The sequence below is a fragment of the Ahaetulla prasina genome, chromosome 2, assembly GCF_028640845.1.
Source record: "Ahaetulla prasina isolate Xishuangbanna chromosome 2, ASM2864084v1, whole genome shotgun sequence".
Lineage (NCBI taxonomy): Eukaryota > Metazoa > Chordata > Lepidosauria > Squamata > Colubridae > Ahaetulla > Ahaetulla prasina.
This window is the reverse complement of record NC_080540.1, coordinates 35,594,716-35,619,373: the sequence shown is the minus strand read 5'-3', so window position 1 is coordinate 35,619,373 and position 24,658 is coordinate 35,594,716. Positions and strand designations below refer to the sequence as shown.

The 24,658-nt window shown below is 39.0% G+C and overlaps 1 protein-coding gene across 4 annotated transcripts in view; it reads right to left on the bottom strand.

Annotated features, from left to right (window-relative positions):
* PTPRG (protein tyrosine phosphatase receptor type G) overlaps positions 1-24,658 on the bottom strand; it is a 783,870-nt gene that overhangs the window by 80,643 nt on the left and 678,569 nt on the right. For 2 of the 4 annotated variants that reach the window (XM_058166065.1, XM_058166068.1), the window contains 2 exons: positions 21,137-22,040; positions 7,370-7,502 (listed from right to left, as the gene is read on the bottom strand). In XM_058166065.1, the coding sequence (XP_058022048.1) occupies positions 7,370-7,502; positions 21,137-22,040 (1,037 nt within the window). The remainder of the gene's footprint in view (positions 1-7,369; positions 7,503-21,136; positions 22,041-24,658) is intronic. The other 2 variants (XM_058166066.1, XM_058166067.1) reach the window with 2 other exon arrangements.

The window sequence follows — 24,658 nt, the reverse complement described above, 5'->3', positions numbered from 1 at the left end:
AATTGATTTCCTAAACACAAGTAATGTGATACAGTATTCCTTGATTTATGACTGTAAAATGGGTATTTGTGACCCAGATATTAAGTTCTGATGGTTGTCCCCACCCCTCATGGTCAGTGCTTGGATGCTTGGCAACCAGCTTATATTTACGGATATTTGCGGTGTCCTAGAGTTACTTCTGTTTCCAGCAAAAACTATCCATTGTGGGCAAAACCCACCCATTGCAGGTACACTTAATGACCACAATGTTCACTTAATGACCACAGCATTTGCTTTATTTCTGCTGTGTTTGCTTAACAACTGCAGTAGGAACGGTTGTAAAGTCACAGAATGATCTGCTTAACAATTGACATGGCTTTCGACTGTAATTCTTAAATCAAGGATAACTTGCAGTACAAGTGGAAAGGAGGCTGAAAATAACCCAGCTACAAGATGTTACCCCATAAATTGCTAGAATCCCTCTAAAGCAGCCTGCCTTGTACTGTGTGAAGTGTGTTGTAACACCACAGAGGGAGGCATACTATATTTCTTAAAAGCCACTACTAACATCTAATAACTCCTACTGACTTTCTCGGTTCTTTCTTTAAAGTAATAGCTATACTGAAGCTAAGCACACTCCCCTGTGAATCTAAACATACCAAGGTGTAAAATATATAATGGAATAGTACAATTTCAGATATCAGGCTAGATGGGCTAGAATAATTAAAAGATAATTTGCAGTAACCAGGCAGGGGTGCAAATCAGAAACCTTTGTAGCTGGAAATGTGAATTAATTTCCTTCCTCGCTGGAAGTCAGGAGTGGCTGTAATTTATTTTCCATTTAAGAGTTGCTGTTGTCTGAAAACTAAAATGTTAATTGCTTCTTACTATTTTTATACTTCTGCCCCCCCTCTCCCAACTGAGTCAAACTCTGTTCAGTAAGAACGCTGCAAAAAAATGGAATTAAAGTAAGGAAACAATGTTGACTTCGTCTCTAAAAATAAGTTTGTAATTACAGTCTTGCACATGTTCAGAGAGACACCATCCTAAACAATAATGTATTTTATTTGAATTAGACCTAGAATAATGTGCAGTGGTGGGATTCAATTTTTTTTACTACCGGTTCTGTGGGCCTGGCTTGGTGGACGTGGCAGGAAAAAGTTACTGCAAAATCCCCATTTCCTCCTGATGAGCTGGGATTTGGGAGGCAGAGAATAGATTGGGGCAGAGCCAGTCAGAGGTGATATTTACTGGTTCTCCAAACTACTCAAAATTTCCACTACCGGTTCTCCAGAACTGGTCAGAACCTGCTAAATACCACCTCTGATAATGTGTGAACTTAGCTTTTCTGGTTTGTGGCCCACAGTTTATTATTGAGCATAATCTTTAGTGCAACCAGGTAGTCATTGTCTTATGACCCGTCGCTTAAATCCATCTGAAGTTACAACAGACCTGCCCAAGGGATAGCTGTGACCCAGATTTGAAGGTCCAATGGCTGCTCCCCATAATCATGTGACAGCATTTGGCAACTGGGCTGCATTGACATCCATTAGCAGCATCCTATGTGGTCATGTGATTCAAGTTTTATGATGGTTTTTACCAAAAACGGGCATTTACTTCCAGTTTTTGACATAACTGCGCCCATAATGAACCATTGGCTTGCTTAATGCCATGGCATTTGCTACCTAGAGATGAATCTAAGCTTTTCCTCTCTATATCCAGATCCCAACAATCTTCAGGCACTGCAACAGAATCTTGAAAGTATCATTAGGTTACCTTGCGGTCAAGATACACAATGTTTTGCATATTGATGATACCTGACTCCGTGCTTTCTGGTGACTTCATCCAACAGCTTCACCAAATGTGTGAGTCTGTCATTTTTTCCCCTCTTTGATGTTTTTTAGACACATAGAAATGCCAATCTGAGACATAAGATCTTTGTATCTTGTTTCAAATGACAGTCAAAAGACATCTTCCCAGTTATACCTCTCAAGAATACAATGATCAACATGTGACGTGATAGTATGCATTTGCTATTAATGGGAAACTTTCAGCTTCTGGAATCGAAGTTTAAGATATCTGCATGATTATGGATTGCTGGCCTAAGTTGGTTTGTATCTCAAGAGTCGCCTGAACTGCAAGCAAATAAACTTGATAAAATAAAATAAAATCTCACAATGGCGTATTGGAAACAAAAACAGCTCAAATAAGGATTACATATAAAGAGATGTGGACGGCACAGTAGGAATGCTGCTATAATGACACTGTCAGTTATCCATCCAGCCAGTTCTTATAGTCACTGAATGAGAACCAATTCTGGTGATAGGCTGCATCAACAGAAGTATAGTTTACAAATTTTAGAAGCAATTTTGTGGTGCATTGATCATGCTGCCTCTCCAATCTTGTATCCAATTTGGAGTACCACATTCCAAATTGGATACAAAATTGCAGTGATCATTAGAGTAGAGTCCTTTATAAAACTATAGAGTAGTTCTCTAAAGCAAAATGGAAAGAGGTGGGCATGTTTAGTCTTCTGAAGAGAAGATGGATGTGCGATAGGATAATAACGTTCAAATATCTAAAAGGATGTCACACAAAGGACAAGACCTCTGCTCTCCCAGAGTGCAGAACTGCAATTTTCTAACTAATATTCCAAATAATAACCATGACGAACTGAAATGAAATAAAAGACTCAGATCACTTGTCTCTAAGATGATCAGGCATTCCAAGAGGAAAATAAGATATCAGTTAGTACAACAATATCAACTTTCAATTAAAAAAGAAAACAAGGAAAAATGTCCTTTAATATTAATCACTACAATCATCCTCCTTTTTTAATGCCCCCATAATCCCTTGTTGGGTGGAGTCTGGGCAACTGAATGGAGCTGGATGTTTACTGGCCGGATGCCCTTCCTGTCACCAATGCAGAGTTTTATTCAGCAGATATATGCTCAATGTGCCCAGAGAGAGAAATATCTGCCTCTGTCTAGGATCGAACTCACAGCCTCCTGATTGTGGGGTGAGAGCTCCACCTATAAGCGACCGCACCGCCCTTAATCACTACAGTGGTGTGCAATTATAACCCAATGGTAGTCATATTTTGTGAGGGAACGAGGTAGATTAAGTTCGGCTGGAACTTTCTAGTAGTTACATTTTAGAAGCTTCCAGCAAAGGAAAGAATGGAAAATGGGAACATAATTTCCTACAGGGAAGTCAATATGTATGCAAATATGTATCACTTGAAATAACTGTTATTGCTGTTTTTATGAGGAACGAGAGCAAAATAGCAAACAAAACTTCTGCAGGAAAGCATAGGGTCATATCCAAGTGGACAAAACTCTTAGAAACTAAAAGCACCATGTTTCAAATAACAAAGACAGGCAATTATATTTTCAGCTTCTGTAACACGTATCGTAAGAGCACTGTAGCTTGTAAATCTCCTTATGATTTACATTGATATATTGATCATCAATTGTGTTGTAAATGTTGTACCTTGATGAACGTATCTTTTCTTTTATGTACACTGAGAGCATATGCACCAAGACAAATTCCTTGTGTGTCCAATCACACTTGGCCAATAAAAATTCTATTCTATTCTATTCTTGTGTGGTTGGGATGCTGGGATGGAGGTTAGCAAGACCTGAGTGCTATCATGGGGCGGGGTTGAGGTCCTGTCCTTCCCAACTGAGGGTCCCCTCAGCAGTGGTGATGTTACTGACTAATCTTTTCAACCTGGAAGCCCCTCGGTGCTTTGGATGTGAGTGCAAAAAACTTGTAGTATGCTAACCCACATTATAACTCAAAGAGCTGTGATGAAGCCAGGTTGATACCACCCAGTAACTAGTTCAGGTAGCAAACGGGGCACGAGTGGTGATGTGGGGAATATAGAATATATAAACTTGCCTCTGCCTACAGGTAGTCCTTGATTTACAACCGTTCATTTAGCAACATTTGAAGTTACAACGGTACTGAAAAAAGTGACTTACAACCGGTCCTTGCACTGATGATCACTGCAGCATCCCTATGGTCAAATGATCACAATTCAGGTGCTTGACTCCCCGGTATGTATTTATGACACTGCAGCATTTTGGGGGTCACATGATTGCCATCTGCAGCCTTGCCAGGTGGATTCCGACAAGCAATGTCAATGGAGAGGGGGGACATCTTATTCGCTTAGTGACAATGTGTTCCATTGAACAACTGCAGTGTTTTTCTTAACAACCATGGCAAAAAGGGTCATAAAATCAGGCACGGCTCACTTAAGAACCCCTTTGTTTAGCAGTGGAAATTCTGGTCCCAATTGTGTTCGTAAGTCGAGGACTAACCTGTATTATCTTGCTTCCTTTTTTTTCAGCTAGTTAGATTGAAGATAGCATAGAGCACAAATAGCCAAAAGAAAAAGAAACAAAGAAGAGCAGGAGAACCCAATGGGAGGGGAGAAGCATTTCAGGCCATCTTGCTTCTCTTTGTAATTTTTATGAACACTAGATTTTTAAAATTAATCGCTGTTTTTCATTTTACTGGTCATCAATCCATCGTTTTGCTTATACAATGTTTTCAGGTAAGTTGGGAATCGTCAGTAATACTGGAGACACAACATTTTAAACCCCAAGAAGTATAGATTCTATTGGTGCCTGGATTGGACATTTATTTATTAATCACTTGCTATTCATTTGATGAGTATAAAGCTTTTATTTCCCTTTAAAAAAATTAGTGTTTTAAATGAATTTAGAATCCACCCAGATAACTGGCTATTGGACAGATGATGACAAAGATTTTAACAATAATAATAATAATGTACATATCCATGCACATGTGTATTTCTCTCCCAGTTATATCCACACCAAGAACTGTTCTTGTTTACAATTATGATGGGGTTAGGGTTCCTGTTGATGGCGGGTGCTTCCTTTTGAGAGGCAAAATGTTCACCTCAGCTCACCTTCATCACTTCACATGTTGCCTTTTATGTCACATTTTTGCCTCTGACTTCCTAACTCAGGTCTAAAATAATACAAGTAAACAAACATTTATTCATTTAAAAGATCTGGGTGGCAACTCTGAGCAGCTCACGAGCAGAATAAAACCACAGAAATTATAAAAAAAACACCGCTCTGTCATTTCAAATGGATGCTTACTACTGATCTTTCTCAAGGATGAAAAGGAAACCAAAGAAAAATCAGGGTCATTATGTAAATCACAACCCGATGTAATAAAAAAATATGAACGTCAATGTGATCTTTCTTAGAATGGATTCTTATGCACTTACCATTTACCTCTAAGTGCCTTGAGATGACTGCCATTTATCCTCTGGGCTAACAAACATACCAAATATCAATGACTATTCAAGAATGATATTAAAGAAAGGGAGAGTTACAAAAAGGAAGTGCTGCAGGGTTTAACTCAAAGACTCATCTTCACCTCTTTTCTGGAGACATCGTGAGATCAGAAGCCTTTGCTTCCATTTTGAGACTAAAGCTAACTTCAGTAGATATTAGTCAAGATATAATATTGGTTGAATGTTTGGGTATCGTGGCAAACTGCAGTTAAAGGAAATGGCTGCACCAGAGGAGAGGAGAAGACACAAAATAAGACCCACAGAAGCTTTTTCTTGTACTTCTGAGTACAACTCAGCTTTTGGATGCAAACATTTTAAAGTTATGTTTTATCCTGCGTTTGATATTTTTAAAAATAACTCAAGGCAGTGAACATACCTAATGCTCCTTACTCTTCCTCCTCTTTTCTCCACAAGAATAACCCTATGGAGTGAGTTGGGCTGAGAGAGAGTGGCCCCAAGGCACATACCATATTTTTCGGAGTATAAGGCACTTCCCCCCCCTCAAAAGAGGCTGGAAATTTGAGTGCGTCTTATACTCCGAATGTAGCCCTGGCCACCCGCCGGCCCCCACCCTTCGGCCTCCGTGCGTCTTCTTCCTGGCTGCAGAGATCGCCACAGCGCACGCTCACAACCAGCGAACTAATGTGCTGAAGCTGACCAGGCTAAGAATGCTAGCCACATGAATTCCTGATAGGCATAGGCAGAATTTTTTTTTTCCTATTTTCCTCCGCAGAAACTAATGTGTGTCTTATACTCCGGTGTGTCTTATACTCCAAAAGATACGGTAGTTGGCTTCCATGCCCAAGACGGGACGAGAACTCATCATCTTGTGATTTCTAGCCTGGTGCCTTAACTGCTAAGGGTTAAGGCACCCTTAGTGGTTAATTGATCTTAGGGATTATGTCCGATATGTGTGGAAATGATACACTCAAACTAGAAAGGAAGAAGAAACCTTAACCCTAATCAACATTTTCCTTAACATTCACCTATATTGTTTGTTTCTCGTTTTGTCCTAAATACCTTCTCCCACCTTTTCCAGTCTTAAAATCATCACATTTAGTTTTAGTTAACCTAGTAGAGATCCATGGTAGCTGAGTAGGAGGTGTGTATGTGGGTGTGATGATGCATTTGTGTTTTATAGCCATGGGGGATTGTCCTGCTATTTCTGTTCATGGAAATTCAGTAAGGGGGTGATAGTCATGTTATTGGATTTATTCTATATATTTTAAAATGCTCATTTTTGTTTTTTTTTTACTGATGGTTACCAATGTTATAATACAGTCAATACTTCTTGAATTGTTTGGTGATATAGTCATAGATCAATTGCAAATAACCAAAAAGCTATCTCACCTGGGATTTATTCTGGAGTAAACCACTTATGAATGTTATTGCAAATCAGTGGTTCTCAACCTTTTCTTCACCATGGACCCCTTTAAATAGCTTTTGTGGCCACGGATAGTGGCCACGGGCCACCAAAACTTAACTCAAGATTTAAATCATAACATTTCTTCAAGCCTTCATGAACTCTATGTGATGATATCACGGCCTCCTAGGGGTCCACGGACCACACGTTAAGAGCGGCTGTTGTAGATAATGTCATCTTATGAAATGAAAGCCAACATAGTTCACAGTGATCCCAGATATCTTGGACCACTCAATTACATGCAGCATTAAAATGAAATTTTCTCCATCTTTATATTCTCCCATACTGTTAAGACCAGGCTCCTGTAATCCGCCAGCTGTTGCTCAGCAATGATGGAAGCTGAAGACTAACAGATCCAAGAAGCAGGATTTGGAATTACTGGTCCATGGGTCTCAGGTAATGGGGGACTTCCTCAGAATTTCTTGATATTGGAGTCCTCTACATACAAAAGGGATTGAAATGAGGCCTTTCTCATGCATCATTTTCATGACATAAAATTGTTGAGCTGTAAATAAATAGCTATTTGTCAAAGGTTTTTCCCCCCTCAGGATAAAATGGAAAATAGCCTGGAGATTATAAAAGTGACAAAAACATTTACCATCGCATAATTGAGATTATTTAGAAAGGCTCACCTCCAGTAAACTAGCACAGCAATAAGAAGGATTAGGCACACAAATGTCAAGGCTGAGACCACAATGAGAGGAATGATCCATTCCATTTTGCCACGAGTGGGTCTGTTGGTCATGCTGGAAATATTCTTGTCTGCTGTACAATAAAGCAAACAGCAACAACAAAATAGGTCATTATGAACAAACTGTGACAAGTAAACAACACTAACTTATTGCCATTCTATTCCTAGCCCAGAAGTGAAACTGAACTGGCTATGCAGTGTAACCTGGCAAGGCCGGAATCTATTCTGTGAGGAATTCCCACAGATTTATGGCTTGTACATTTCCTTCTGAGTGAGGATACATCCTTAAACCAAAATAGGGAAAAGAGGATAGATGACTTTTAAAGCATCTACTTTGTCCTACAGATCAAAGAGAGACTGCAAAATGTTCAGATGAATTTCCTGTAAAATGTGGAATTTATGGTGAACGCAAACTTTCAAGGCAAGCTTGCCTCGGAAAACAGGCAGAGGCATTAGGAGGTGTCACCTGTTTGGCTTCTTAAAACTCCTCCACAATGAGGAAACTGTCCCTGGTCTGGAAGTTTTTGAAGGCCCTCTTCAGAGGGGCTTCTTCAAAATTTTGCAAGTGGGAAGCATCTGATTCACTGGTGCTAACATTTCACTGACAGAAAGGCACTGCTTGGCAATGACTCATTCCCACAGTTCTTGGCATGGATAAAAATGTAACACTGTTTTGCATAAACTGTCCTTCGGGGCAATTGGAAAGTCTTAAATTTGTTAGCAGAAGCACTGAAGCCATCGTTTTGTGCTGAAGCAAACAAACAAACATACAAGTAGTCCTTGACTCACAACTACAGTTCGGACTGGAATTTCTGTTGTAAGTCAAAGCAATTGTAAAGCAAGTCCACGGATCTGATTTTACAACCATTTTTACTACATTTGGGTGACCTTGGGTTAGTCCTTCTCTTTCAGCTTTAGACAGAAGGCAAGGACAAACCACATCTGGAAATATTGCCAAGAAAACTGCAAGAACTAGGAGAAAAATCTATAGTCTTTATCAATAAGCTTTCTCCTCCAGCCTCATCAGAGTTGTGGTTTTGCAGCCACAAATGTACTGCTTAATATCTTGGTGTTTTCAGCCAATAAGGCACCTCTTTAAGGATAAGAAACTTCATATATTATATATACTCATCTATGCATATATAAGACCAGTTTACCTTCCACTTTAAATCTTAATAAATATGCATCATATTGAATGTTAATATGGCATTCAGTGATTTGCAATTTTTGTCTTATGAAATTGATATCACGGGAAACATGGGGAGGACATAAATGTATTTACAAGATACAGCATAATAATTTCAACAGGGGCACCTGATGCAAAAATGCAGCCTCCTGCCCACATTTGCCAGCAAGTTGATCAAGTGACCTGGTATTTAAACCAACCAACCTCAGTTCCTCTTTTCACTCCACTAGATGGTTCAAAAGAAGGCCATAATAAAGAAACAGTAAGAGAGGAAAGTATGAAGAACAATTCGAAGAACAGCAATATCCACTGCAATCGCTTTTGCAAATCCTCTACATCTTTTCATTAGTATGGCAGTGATGTAAATTTGAAGACTAATTTCGCATTCTGAGATGCAGAACCTTCCCCCCCCAAAATCAAATTTCATTTTACCTGGAGAATCAGTAAATCACAAGAGCATGTTAGATGTAACTGCTATAATGCAACACATATACTAAAATATGCCCCTTTGTACCCATGGGAATGCAAACGACATAAAATCACAAGCAATGGGCTCGGTTGGACTTTACCTTAAACCAAGATGGCCTCATCACTTTCCTAAATGTACACAGCTTTACCTACATATAAAACTTCATTGAAACTTTAGTTAATTCTATTGTGAATTCCTATCCCGTGACTGCTTGTATTTTTCGATTTTGTTTTCAAACGCAGCAAATCTTAGCAGAGAAATATAGTTGTTCATTTATGAAAAGAAGGAAATACAGACCAAGCAGAAACAGAAACTATCATCTGCTTATAATATAATAATGCTTTTATATGGGGCCTCTGTGGCTCAGACTGGTAAGACAGACTGTTATTAACACAGCTGCCTGCAATTACTGCAGGTTCAAGCCCCACCAGGCCCAAGGTTGACTCAGCCTTCCATCCTTTATAAGGTAGGTAAAATGAGGACCCAGATTGTTGGGGGCAATAAAAGTTGACTTTGTATATAAATATACAAATAGGATGAAGACTATTGCTAACATAGTGTAAGCCGCCCTGAGTCTTCGGAGAAGGGCGGGATATAAATGCAAATTAAAATAATAATAATAAATTATTAAAATAATAATAAAACCATGTAATTGCTACACAGAAGCAGACAATAATTAAAACTAATACAGGTAGTCCTTGACTTACAACAGTGCATTTAGACTCTGCTCAAAGTTAGAATGGCACTGAAAAAAGTGACTTGTGGCAGTTTAACTTGTGGCAGTATAACCATTGCCGAATCCCCGTGGTTATGTGATCAAAAGTCAGGCACTTGACAACTGACCCATATTGATGACAGTTGCAGGGGTCATGCAATCAGCTTTTGGACCTTCTGGCAAGCAATGGGAAGCCCGATTCACTTTGTAGTCATGTTACCAGCTTAACAACTGCAATGGTTCACTTAATAGATCATAAAATGGGTCAAAACTCACTTACTAAAGTCTCAGCAACATAAATTTTGGGTTCCGTTGCAGTTGTAAGGTGAAGACTACCTGTACAATATTAAAATCAGTGAAAGGAAAACCTAGGTAGAATAAGCAAATACTAAAAAAAACAGCAACAACCAACCACCAACTCTGAAAGTAAATAACATATTCAATTAAAAATTACAAAGCTTTCTGAAGTCAGATGATTTTGAGTGGATGATTTGGTAAGAAGCATCAGGGAGAACGTTAGTCGAGCTTTGCAAGACAGGTTTTGGGTGGAAAAAGAATGTGAATATGAATAAATACACAACGGAGTCTTCATGGCTACAATCTTCAATACAATGACCCAGTGGTGGGTTGCTACAAGTTCGCCCCGGATCGAACAAACCAGTAGCGATGGGATTTGAAATCTATTACTGCAATGACCATAGTAACTTTGATAAGCAAGACTATGGTTTTACTGTCTCCTGGCCAATGGAAGGAAGCATATCTATTAGGGACTGCTATCCAAAAGTCCTAGGTTAGCCGGGAAGAAAAGACAGTGCTAGGAGATTATCAATTGTCGGCAAGACAAAAAGAGCATAGGATATCAGTAACTTTATCATCCTCCTTATTATCATCATCCAGGCTGAAATTAAATGCAATGTTAAGTATTTCTTATTAGGACCTTATTAGAAGGTCCCTAAAATAAAAATGAATGATTACTCTGGTAAAGTTAAAATCAAAGAAAATATTGAACATAGTCATATAAGCAATGAATGTGGAAGAGAGGATAGTTTGCATAAATAGTTCAGATTAAAACAGTTGTGCTAGTAAAGAGTTTACTTTATGACACCAGTCTGGAAACCTGATTTTTGTACTAATTACATTGTCAGCAATACAATTTCAAACAGAATCCACATATTTCCTGCTATCAACATGCCCTATGTTTAAAAAGATGGCCAATAAAGCAATACAAAATATGCAGGAGAATAGGATTTGATGAGAGGAGGACTAGAATATGGAAGGAGATATGAAAGAGATATTAGCCATTAGCAAACAATACCTAATAATGGAGGATGTGATGTCTGAAAAAGCCCTGCAGATTCAAGGATTAAGTAATGTTTTATGGGTTGAATGGTAGGCAAACCATTGTGAAGGGTCTTCCAAATATCATTACTGTGATCTTTACCTTTATTCCTATAATTCAAGTTAGCTCACAATTTCTTCACTTTATAATTACATTAGTCATTCCCAAAGGTCTGTCTATCATCTGTAGCACAGACTGGTGTTTGTAATATACTCTGTTTATTTGCACAAACTGAAGACAACATCTGGTCCAAAGCAAGACAACTTGAAACCTTAATTACTGATAATTTTCTTAAGTATCCCAGCAGGTAAAAATATGAAGACACCTTAAGGAAGAATAGACCAGAAATAGATGCTATAATACACTCCAAATGTTTTGCTCTACATTCTCTTATTATTAGCTGCAATGTCTGAGATCAAGGTGACTTGATTCTAAAACACATAGAAGATATCAGACATGGGTGAGCTGGTCACATAAATGTATTTATTAAATTTCTATACTGCCCATTCCACCTAAGTGACTCCGGCTGGCTTATACCATCATTTTGATTAAGGCTTTAAGTAATTAAGGCACTTAGGTTTTAAAAAGTATGATTTTATGAACATATGATAAATCTTTTATGGTTTTTGAATGATAAAAATGTAGCAACATTGCTATTCAAGCTTGAAATCTGAAATGTTCCAAATGTCTTAATGTGATAAATACATTCATTCATTCATTCATTTCACTCAATAGAATAAAATATATGTTTTAAATATGGATGAGTAGAAGTGTGTTGGAAATTCGTGATCCACTCAATATTTTTCTACCTTCTGCTAAATAGCTGAATTTAAATGATTAAGAATGAATAAAGTCTCTAAACTTAGAAAATAGCCTTAGACCAGGGGTGAAATGCTCCTGGTTCGGACTGGATCACCCGATCCAGTAGCGATGGCAGCGGGTGGTTTGGAGAACTGGTAGCAAAAATCCCTCCCCCCGCTCCCCGCCCATGCCCAGCTGAGCTGCGCGATCATCAGAGGTTTTTTTTTTACTTTTAAAAGCATTTTTTCTACCACCGAAAAAATGCTTTTAAAAGTAAAAAAAAAAAGCCTCTGATGATCTCGCAGCTCAGCTGGGATCGTCAGAACCCTTTAAAAGCATTTTTTCTACAACCTCTTCGGCCAAAGAGGCTGTAAAAAAATTGCTTTTAAAGGAATCAGGCAACTCAGCTGGGATCACCAGAACTCTTTAAAAGCATTTTTCCTACAGCCTCTTCAGCTGAAGAGGCTGTTAAAAAATTAAAAAAACAAACAGTTAAAAATGTTAAAAAACAGCTGAAGAGGCTGTTAAAAAATGCTTTTAAAAGGCTCCTTTGGTGATCCCAGCTGAGTTGATTGATCATCAGAGGCTTTTAAAAGCATTTTTTACAACCTCTTTGACCAAAGAGGTTGTAGAAAAAATGCTTTTAAAAGTAGAAAGAAAAAGAAAGAAAAAAGTTGGTCATGCCCACCCAGTCACATTACCCCCCCCCACCAAGCCACACCCACAGAACCGGTAGTAACAAATTTTACATTTCACCCCTGCCTTAGACTATTCCATATGATGGAAACAAAATACTAAGTTTAGGGGACTCTCATTTTAAAGACATTTATTTGTTTGTTTGTATGTATGTATGTCACCTAAACCCCTGGATTCACTTTAGGTGACAACCAAGCCCTATATTAATACTTAGTAGCTAAAAACTACTTATTTATTTACACAAAATGTTTGTGTCCTGATCTCTTTCATAAACTCCAGGTAGTTAATATCAGTAAATAATTTAAAACAATAAATGCAAACCTCTTCAATAAACCTGGTGTAAAACAATTAAAATATCTTCATGCCAAAAATTTCAATCCACAAATGTTTGCTGAAAAGCCCAGTTTTTTGTTGCACCGAGAAAGACAAAAACTGATAGATATTTAGAAGTCAGCGGGACAAGGACCATTCTTTAAGACACACTGTTCTAGGAGGAAGAGGCTAGTTCTGAAAAAGGCTGGTTGCTCTACCTGCCAATCTAATAGAGTCTGTAAATCCATGAAATCCTCAAATCGCATATCTGCTTTCAGAGGGAATGACCCTCTACTAAGAATCTGTATAAAGGACTCCAAATGGTTGCTTGACAATAGCAACTCCATGTTGCTGGGATTCAATTTTAACTAGTTTTGTTCCATGTGTCCCCTTACTGCCTTGGGACATCAAGTAAGTATTGCATTTGTTGCCTGACCTGGATTAGAGATATGTAACTGATTATTGACGACACTGACCCATTCATAACTTGCCCCAGTAGATTCATATTAATGTTAAAAATGGTGGAAAGAGTTAAACTCTATGGAGCATATATAGCAGTGGTCAAGAGTTTGAAATTTTTCATTTTTCTAACTGGAACCACCCAGTCAAGGAGTGGAACCACTACAATGGCCCATCGTCCACATTTCACAGATGATTCAGTAGGGATACTAGGGGCAGTGATATCAAAGGCCACTGATAGGTCTAATAGAACCAGAAAAGCTGAATTGCCTCTATTAAATGCTGAATAAAAAGGAATAAAATAATCTCCATCTCAGGTAGCCCAACTACTTTTTCCATTATCTTTCCTTAAAAAATAGAAGATGGAATAATGTAATAGTGTATAGTGTCAAATCAAGAGATGGTCTCTTTAGATGGGCGAAATGCCACTGACTCCCTGTTTCAGAGGCTGTTAACAGATGTTTTCATTGTTCTTTAAAGTGATAGCCAACCAATTTGAGGCCTTTTACTGCCATTTCTATGTGTCTTATCCTTCAAAATGTCAAGAAAGCGTGTCACCCATTTCCAGCATCAGCAGCAAAATCAGAAGCACTGCTACATTCAAATGCATGTGTGATGTTCGTCTGCAAATACGGTGGAGCGTACATGTGTATGCTTCCCTTTACACCTGGATGTGGAGTCCCTGGCCTATAGGTCTCAGTTGTGAGAGCTTCATCTTTGAGAAGAGTGGAGAACAGTTGCTGCATTCCAGATGGAGCACCCCCAAATATTCCAATTGTAATTTAGAAATGCTGAGCACCCTTTTTTTGAACTACTGCCATCTGGCAGACGTTACAGGACAATAAAAACAAGGATAAATAGGCTGAAAAACAGCTTCTATCCCAGAGCAGCAACTACCATATTTTTTGGCATATAAGACACACTTTTTTCCCATCTAAAAGGGGGTGAAAATTTGGGTGTGTCTTATACACTGAATGTAGCCCCTCCCACCCATTGCCCCTTTGGCCTCTGCCTCCCAGCAATTTACCTCCTTGCAGCAAGCAGCAAGAAAGAGCCCATTTCAGCTTCAGCACAGCCTAATTAGCACAAATTGATTGTCCCTTGGATCAGCCTCCCGACTCTCAGCTGTTTCAGGCTGCAGGGATTCCCATCGCCTATTGCTGCCCGGTCCTGTGCTGCTTGCTGCAAGGAAGTAAATTGCTGGGAGCAGATTTTTTTTTCTTGTGCTAATCAAGCTATGCTGAAAACAAAAATGAATCTAAACCAGGCTGTTGGCTGCTTGCTGTAACGAGGCAAAATTGCTGGGAGGCAGAGGCAGATTTCTTTTTCTTGTTTTCCTCACCAAAAAAGGTAGGTGCGTCTTATAGTCCGGAGTGTCTTATACTCCGAAAAATACGGTATGTTGAATTCTACTGTATAGTGCAATATTAATGCTGTATCAGAGGTTTTTTTTTAAAGTTTTTATTGGTTTTATTACAACGACACAACACAAGACAAACATACATAATATAAACGTAAGTATCAGAGGTTTTCAATTCAGTTGTGTAGAATGTGAAGGATGTGTGGTTTTTTTAATATATATATATATAGTTTTCTCATGTATGATGTACACTGAAGATGGCATTAAATTTCGTTGTACGAGGTGCAATGACAATAAAGTAAACTTAAACTAACTCTTTCTTGGTATATTTCTATCCCTATCTGGTTATACATACACATACCACAAACATGTCTCTTGAAAGAAAGGCAGAGAGAAGCTTAACAAGACATTTACATTGGTGGGCATTGGTGTGTCAAGACTGACTTCCACTTTCATCTACATTCTGCTTTGCTCACAGCCTGGCAATGAAAGGGAGGGTGTGTGTGTGAAATGGAATACAAGGGTTGGGGGAATGGCATCCAAGCTTGCCTCAGTTCCCGTGAGACTTTGCTTCCATTTCAAGGACACACCGAGCAGGTGTCCCAGGATGGCTGACAAGTTCCCGTAACAAAATGAGCAGAAGTGATCAGTGGACATAACAGACTGTGGGTGGCCGGTAGAGAAAGGGGGCATTAACTATACTTGCTTTTGAGCGGGAAACTCAGAGCTGGTTTTGCTTCTTCTGGGCCAATGTGGTTTATTCAGTAAAGTTTATACTCTTGGTAAAAAAATGTCCCAGGAGTTTCTTTTTCTGGATTCTCCAACTGGACGGTTGACAGGGTGACAATGGTTTTGTTTTGTTTTGAAATCTGAAGTATTTTAGCAAGCATGGAGATATTATAACAAAGTGTATTAAAAAATTCCTGGAGAAGTTGCTCCCAACATGCATCCATCACTGACATACCTCTAAAAAAGTGTCCTGTTGTATATTGTTTTTTTTTTAATGTGTAGAATATATAGAAAAGCTTGCATGTTTCTACTTCTCTGCATCCCAACAACTTTACACAGTAATAAAAGCCTAGCCCTTTTAATTTTCAATTTTTAAATAAAGGCAACTTTAAAGCAAAAACATCCTGTATGTGGTGTTTTTTTTTGTAAACTTGCCCATTTTTTAAAGGGTGAGGAAACTAGAGTTTTGCTAAGGAATGCAAACACTTTTTGATGGCATATGTCACTGCTACATTAATTCAGTTTGCCTTTTGCTGGCTTGGAATTCATCCCAGGAAAAGAATGGAGGAGAATGAATATACGTTTGTGTGTATGTGTAGACGCACAAACACATACACATACGCACAGAGAGACAGAGTTTACGCCTCAAGAGCATTCTACCTAACATAACCAGAAACAGAAACAGAATAACAGAGTTGGAAGGGACCTTGGAGGTCTTCTAGTCCAACCCTCTGCTTACCCATCAACATTGGCAACAGTTTGTCAGCCAAATGAAATTGGTAAACTTTTCGATGGCAATTAGATCCCTAAGAAAACTGGACTCAATAGTTTTCCCCAACTTGGATAATTATCCAAGAACATTAAAGATCCCTAGCATTATAAACAAAGATCAAAAGGAGATTAGCTAATCATGTTAACCTAACCCTCACAGAGTCAAACATGAATTTATTCCCCATCCATATGGCCCTTAGGAGAGCACTTGTTCAATGCAGAAAATCATCATGAAAAGATTTCCTTGAATAAAAACTTCCCTCAATCATACCTGGTTACCCCAAAACCAAGCTTAATTCAATGGGAATAAAGACAGACAAAAGGCCTTAAAGGAGAGATTGCTAGTATCCAAAATATGGCCAAGTAAATCCAATTTTTCCACAAAGAATCCTCTTCAAAGATGATATTCGATGTCCTAATTAATAAACAGTGAAATAGACACAGATCAAAATCCGGTGGTTTCCATCACAGCAGAAACCATTCAATTTAATCTGAGATATTTTAAAGTTAATACTCCTCTACTACTGTAGTATTATGCTGCAGTATGCCATACAATTCTGTAGTATGAAAGGAAGCAATAAAATAAGCTGTTGCCTATTGAGTATGGCTCTCGTTTCCCTGTACACCTTAGTATGTTTTTCCTGTTTCGCCTGGCATCCCGTTTTCCCCCTTTGTAGTGTCATATTATGTGTACACAGTCTGCCAGCAAAATCTGGTCTGATTCTTTTGTTTACCTACATGCAAACTGGCATCTACAAGCTGCACTGCAAAAATATTCAAGAATGACAAGAAATGATAACTTAATAAATCTTGCCACATATGGAGGAAGAGGGGGACCCCCTCCATGCACAGATGCTTAATTATCCTAATGAGGTTATCTCCAAAGTTTTTTGCACAAACTCCAGCTTATTTTAAATACCGTACTGCGGTATTTTAAATACTATACTGACATCTGAGTAGACTAGATCCTTGACCAGGGGTGTGAAACTCAAGACTTGGCGGCCGGACCCGCCTTGCAGGGTGCTTAGCTCTGGCATGTGGGGCCACCCTGGAAACAATGAAGGACCAGCCTGTGATGCCTCTGCCAGCAAAAACAGAGCTCGGGGAGGGATGTGGGCGGCCCGCCCGAGCTCTGTTTTCCCTGGCAGAGGGTTGCAGGAGGCCGTCACAGTCGAAAACAGAGCCTGGGAGCCCATTTTCTCTAGCAGAGTGCTCAGGCCACCACAGGCATCTCTGACACGAGTGTTATTAAGCTGGCCACGCCCATCCTGGCCACGCTCACCCCAGCCCCCTAAGGTCAAACACAACCGTGATGCGGCCCTCAATGAAATCGAGTTTGAGACCCCTGTCCTAGACATTCAATGTGAAAGCCCATCGCTATCTGATGGATACACTGAAATCCATTGCTTTGTAAGTAATTGATGGTGGGGGAAAATATAACTTTTGTAACCGCAGATCCTAAAATTTAAAGATTTAGCAGTCTTCAAAAAAAACCCTGAAGAACATGTTTAGTACAGTGTTTAAGGCACCAGGGTAGAAGTCAGGAGACTATGAATTCTAGTCCCATTTTAGGCATGAAAGCCAATTGGGTGGATTTGGGCCAATTACCAGAAGACTATAAATTCTAGTCCCGCCTTAGGCATGAGAGATGGTTGGGTGACTTTGGGACGGCTACTCTCTCTCAGCCCAACTCATCTCACATTGTTGTTGTGGAGAAGGAAAGAAGGTTATGTTGTTTGCTGCCTTGAATTACTTATTACTTAAAATAATAAAGATGGGATATAAATAAATAAAACAAAATAAGGGTGATAAGACAGTGATAGTTTTTCATAAGGACAACCAGATTGCAAAGGGCTCTATGTCAGGCACTGTTTAAAATACTCTGTATTAAATCAAAATAGAAAGATGAGGTTTTCACCATGTACCCGTGCTAATCTGGACACTACATTTTCCTGCGTGCTTCCCCCACTCTCATCTTCTTTCTTTTTGCAGGCTATCTGTCGTGTCCCACTCCTCCGCTGACGGCCGGGTCAGGGAAATCCGAATCAGGCGTGCCTCTGCAGCTCTGCTAAAGTCCTAGCAAAGTCCTCAGGGCAGGCAGGAGATCAGAAAGTGACTTCAGCAAGATATGTTTAGACTTTGCCTGACTCAGAGAATGCCAGAAAGCAGATCCTTTATATAGGCCATGGGGTGTGGCTCCATGACTCAGCACTTATCCAGGCCTGCCCCTCCCTTCCTTCTGTTGCCTCCGCCTATCAAGTCTTCTGACACGAGGGTCACTCAGTCGGCAGCTGTTGGCAATAGACCTCCCTCAGGCTCACATGCGGTGGAGGAGGGGGAGGGGTCTAGTTGCCCCGTTTGCCTGGGCATGGAGCCAGAGCTGGGGGCTGGAGATATTTCCTCCTCTTCAGCCTGTCTGGGCATGGAGCCAGGGCTGGGGCCGGGAGGCATACTAGAACATTCCTCCGTGTTCGGAAGCAGATAAGCAGGCCCCGGCTGTGGTGAGATTGGGCGAGACACAACACTATCGTCTTAAACTCAGGATGGTAAATATGCCAATGTCTTTGGGAGCAGTGACAACAATGTGCCTTCCGTGTAATTATTAATTAGGGCTAGGGCACTACTCAAAATTTATGAATCTCATTCTCAACCATTCAAAAACAGGACCGCCCAAACTCTTCAACTCATCGACTCCTTCATGAAATTTCAGATACAAATGAAGGTGAATTTCAGATAGTTCATTACTCCACCAAACATTTATCATATGAAAATTATTCAACACATACTATTTTAACTAATAATAGTAATAATAACAACAACATAATTGACTACTTGGGATAGTCCTACTGATCTGGAGGGTCACCGTTGATCACTTTGGAGAAACCTGATCTAAAATGTCAACAAATAGCTTGTATTTTTCCAGCTATAAGCAGAAACTCTAACAAGAAGGGAGGGAGGGGAGGGGGTAGCAATTTTTGTTAGTTGCAAAGTGCTGTCCGTCCCATCGCGACCCCATGGGCAACGTTCCTCCAGGCCTTCCTGTCCTTTACCATCCTCTGGAGTCCATTTAAGCTCACGCCTATTGCTTCAGTGACTCCATCCAGCCACCTCATTCTGTCGTCCCGTTCTTCTTTTGTCCTCAATCTTTCCCAGGAGCAGCAATTAGTTCATTACAAAACAATCTGCTATGCCCTCTGCAGGTTCATCAGTGGTGATGCAAATTTTGCTTACATTCATTACAACTTGCATGCAGAGCGACAAAAAATGGGTTGTAATTTGAGTGCACATATACTTCTTTCATATATTCTGGCTTGCTGCCATTTCATCCATAAATCCTCAAGTATGCCTTTAGTAAATTATTACTAAGAAATCAGCATGCTCTGCTCTACAGAATCAAAACTATAGAAACTCTTTCCTGGAATCATGTATTTACTAACCATATCCACCTTTGGCTTTTAATAATTAGCCAAGCATTCCCGTCAGATTGATCAAATTATTTGATTTTATCTGGGGTTAAAGGGATGTGTGTGTCTTTGAGCAAGACTCAGAAGAAGGGGCTTCAATGCCAGAGTCCATTTGTCATTTTCATACCCAACGTTTTTAGAAGAAAATTTGGTCTCCTTGATTTGCCCTTCTTCAAATCCATGAACATCCTTCCAAACCTATTTTGAAAAGCAAAATTTCTTACAATTCACCACCCAAGAAGAATAGCTCAAGTGTTAAACCTCTCTCCAATACAGTTCCTTGTTTAGATGAACGTTAAAAATTCCTTTATGCTGCAAGATTTAATCTGGGTCGGTTACAGGGACCAGAGATTTAGTCTTCCAAGCTTTTGGACTTGGGCTGGAGCCCTCTCTCAGGGAATTTCTCTCTACTGGAATGTGTACTTATTTATTCATGAATGTGCCTCCCTCTTCCAATGTGGTGGTCCAATAATCTTCCTGTCTATTTGGAAGTCTTGTCTCTTTTAATTATAAGTTTTCATTTATTCTAATCTAGCTATATCTAGCTAGCATCCCCTTTAATGCACCCTCACAGTTTACCAGTCTACTTGTCCATCTAATTATAGGGGGGGGGGCGGAACCTTGGGGAGGAGTCAAAAGAGGAATCAGCCTAGAGTCTCTATGTAGCCACAAACAGACTACATTCAACCTGTCTTGAATTCTGTTGACCTTATCTAATGCCAAGATAACACTAACCATTAGTTGAGCTGTGCATAGGGCTGATTAGTCATAAATCAATTTAATCAGAACTTCACGATTCTATTATTCAAAGGATGGTCTTTTCTCCTTTAGTAGCATCTGATTTTTTGGGACAACTGTACTATTGTTCCAATTTTTAAATATTATTATTGTTTTTTTAATGGCAATATGTTATCCATTGTAAGTCTAAATGATTAAGACTATTATTCAGTAGTAAGAGAAATTACTAAAACAAATTCTGTTTTCTGAAAAGAATTTTTGAATCCTACAGAAATAATGCCATATCCATGACACAATACATTCAAGTGCAAACCTGAAATGAGAGAAGGTTTAAGCTACATACAGTAAATAAGTAACTAGGAGAAACTGAAGAAGCATACCAAGCTTCAAAGTTTTTTGACCAGCAAATAAGTACGTGCAACCTTTATTATTATTATTATTGACTCTTTATCTTGATCAGTGGATATGCGAAATAAAAATGAACTTTGGAATACAGTATCGAAATTAGGTTCTATTACAAAATATCAACAGGGTATCTATATTTCTAATTAGTGTAATTAGAATATGAACCCCCAACTGAGAACAGTTGAAAAGCATTGGTGTTAATTTTGTTAATTGTGTTTTAATGATTTGAAAACAATCCAACCCACTTCCACCAAAACAACTCACCTGGATAAATGGTAATAAATCTGTTATCTTTTGGTAAAGACGTTGATGCTGTTTCTGGTCTTCTTGGAATCTCACCAGTATATTGTTCATTAATGAATAGTGTCGGCACTTGGGTGGAACTGACTGTATTGAACTCAGTGTCTATTCCTGTAACTCCTTCTCCTCTTTCAGGAGTCCTACCTGTTGGTACAATATTTTGGCTTTGCTCATGATCAGATATAGTTTCATTTCCTCCCTCCTCCATAGTTCTGTTGGGAGAAAGAGTGGTATTTGTAGCTTCACTATTATCCTGTGTTTCAGCAGCTTCGGTCACATCACTTTTCTCTTTTTTCTCTGAATCCTTTTCTCTCTCTTCTTCATGCTCTCTTTCGCCATCCTCGCTTTCACTTTTTTCATCTTTCTCTCCATCCTCAGCTCCTTCATTGTCTTTTGTGAGAGCAGAATCGCTGTCTGGTGCTGAAGAAGACAATGCCTCGGTGGTAGCCACCACTGGCCTGGCCGACTGTTTATTAGTCGAGGCAGAGGTCGGGAGCCGGGTTGGCCACACCGTACTAGGGAAAGAAGAAATACCACTGCTACTAAATCCTAGACCGGCCAATAAGGTGCTAGTGACCACGGAAGCCACTGTAGCCTGGCTCCCACTAGAGGAAGGCCCCATCCCCGTTGCCATGGAGACAAAAGAAAAGGGGAGGCCTGAGGAAGTCCAAGTAGAAGACCCAGAACTGATGGGAGCCATGTCGGCTGAAGGTGCTGGAGAAGCTGTCGGCTTGAAGAAATCACGAGGGGGAACAAGAGAAGAAAACACAGCAGAAAGAGCATCAGTAGAGGTACCTGACATGCTACCTCGGCTCTTTTTTCCTTTTGTTCTCTTTTTCTTTCCAACCACTCCATTCTGCCCATTATTCTGTTTAAATAAGACAAGTATATTTCAACAGTTATAGTTAAAGCTAGCTAGCAGCAAGACAAAATTTACAAGACAAACAACACAAGAAGACATAAAACTGCTTATTATGTTTGAAAGAGGCCCTTCTGCTGTCCAATTACAGATACAATTACTTTAATCTAGAAGATTAAGAACACCCTCCAAAGCATATTTACTTCAATTGAAGACCTGCTACATTCACTGGTTGACCTCTAGGGAAATGAAGCCAGAATTGCAGTCTAACTAAGTCAAAAGAACGTATTTAAGGGAGTCTGTCATTTTAGATTGATTGTACATGAGTATCTTTTGCCGAATCTGAACAACTTTTAAATTGCACAATGTTGCATTATCTTCTATTATAGGATGGTTTCCATTTGTGTTCCATTTTGTAAAATACATTTATAAAGTATGTGTGGGAGGGATCGATTGTGTTTTTCTCTTTTTTTATGTATTTTTCTGTATTTTTAGGATACAGTAATTGAATAAATGCCTCCTTAAAAGGTATGCAGTTTGTAATTTTAAGCTTAAGCGTTTTCTTCAAGTTGTCTTGGATCTTCACTGATCTCACTGAAATATTTTGGTGTATCGTAGCTTTTAGTATATATTTTGGTGTTTTCATAGCACCCAATTAAAGGGAAGTCAAATTATCTATAGGAAGTTGATGCAGCTCCAAAGTAGGAAATGGATTATACTATCAAATTAATATTGTGACAGCATGTTCGCTATTATTATTATTTATTTAATATACTGCAATTCACTGAAAAACCTTGACTTTTTAAAAGAATGGCATGTAGACAGGATTTTAAAAAAGAAATAATAGAGAACGGGGAGGGAAAATATTAAAATTAACTTTGCTATCATCAAAATCATTTACATGAACTATAACAGATTCCCAAATCTATTTCACTCAACAATTTCATTTATTTGATTTTTTCATTTATCTATACTATATAACTTTATATACCATAAAGAAGTTATTTAGATATGTTGTAGCAGTGGAACTCCAAACTGAAAATTCTCTATTGTTTAAGATGGGGCCAAGACCAGCTGGAAACCCTGAGTACTGTAGGCCCATTACAGATAGTTCTCAACTTATGTCCATTCGTTTAGCGACCATTTGAAGTTACGATGGCTCTGGAAAAAGTGACTTATGACCAGTCTTCACCCTTACGACCATTGCAGTGTTGTGCTCAGGTGATTGCGATCCTGGTGCTTGGCAACCAGCTCTCACTTACAACGGCCGCGTTGTCCTGCAGTCATGTGGGTCATTGACAGGGGCCTTCCCAGTCAGCTTCCAAAAGTAAAATTAATTGGGAAGCTGGTAGGGAAAGTTGCATGTCACAGTCAAGTGAAGTCCTGCTTAACGACCACAATGATTCACTTAATGACCATGATAAAAATGTCATAAAATTGAGTGCGGTCACATGGTGCCTCACTTAATGGTGAATTTTCTGGACCCAATTGTGGTCATAAGATGAGGATTACCTGTACATTTGGATAGTACCAGACAGGGGAAGTGTGTCCTACAACGCTGCCTCTCAGAGTGTTTTCTATTCACTGTGCCAGCATGAAATATGTGCTTGGCTGTGAGTTGCATACATTTACAGCATCAATACGGGCAGTTTGGGATCAATTTAAATAAGAATAAAACTTCAGGTTATTTAAATTAATCTTACAGGAATTCCAATGTCCCTAATCATGGCATAAACATAGCTTAATGAGAAAAGATCCATCTTTTCACAATGCTTTGCCCATCTTAATTGAGTTTATAAAAGAGTGATTAAAGGAGGCTATGTAATCCATGATAAGTACCTTGAAAGCCTGCTATCACAATTATATTTCAAAATAGATAAGCTAAGTAATGACCTTGTAGGATAATATCAAAACTAAATCGCTACTAGAGATGTTCAAGTTAATTTTTATACAAATTAATATGTATGTTAATGACTAGATTTGCTCAATCTATTGATACAGAATGGATAGTCACAAATAACTAATACGGTAAAAGCCAAACAGCAATTAGAAGGATCAATCACGTGAGCAATTTAGACCAGAATGTTATGGACATGCTTTACATTTAAATGTGATAACCTCTGAGAGATAAATATGCACATAGACACATATACACACATACACATTCTCCAGAGGTTCCTGTTATTGTGTTATTTTTCTCTCAAGCTTAATTCTACTCTCTTGGAACACAGAAGAAGATATATTGAATATATTACTCTGGTTCCTTCAGCGAAATGTGAGGAAATTTCTAGATGACCTCTACATGATAGACTGCAATTCCTAGCTAGCATAGGCGGTGGTATGGGGAACTGTATCCTCAACACATCTGGAGGGCATGAGACTGGACAAGGCAGATCAAACATTTTTTTGTTGCAAAAGCTCAGCATAATTTGGGGTTCCAAATAGAACTGAACAAAACAAGTCACCAAATTATCTGCCTGCTAATTTAATCCACCGAGAATTACCTGCACATAGTGTAATGTTCCTCAGGGCAATCTTTGGCTCATAAGATCTATTTTTATAAAACATTAATTAATAGTCAGAGTACAATGGTTCCAACATATGTGATGTTGCAGGCTTAATCCTAA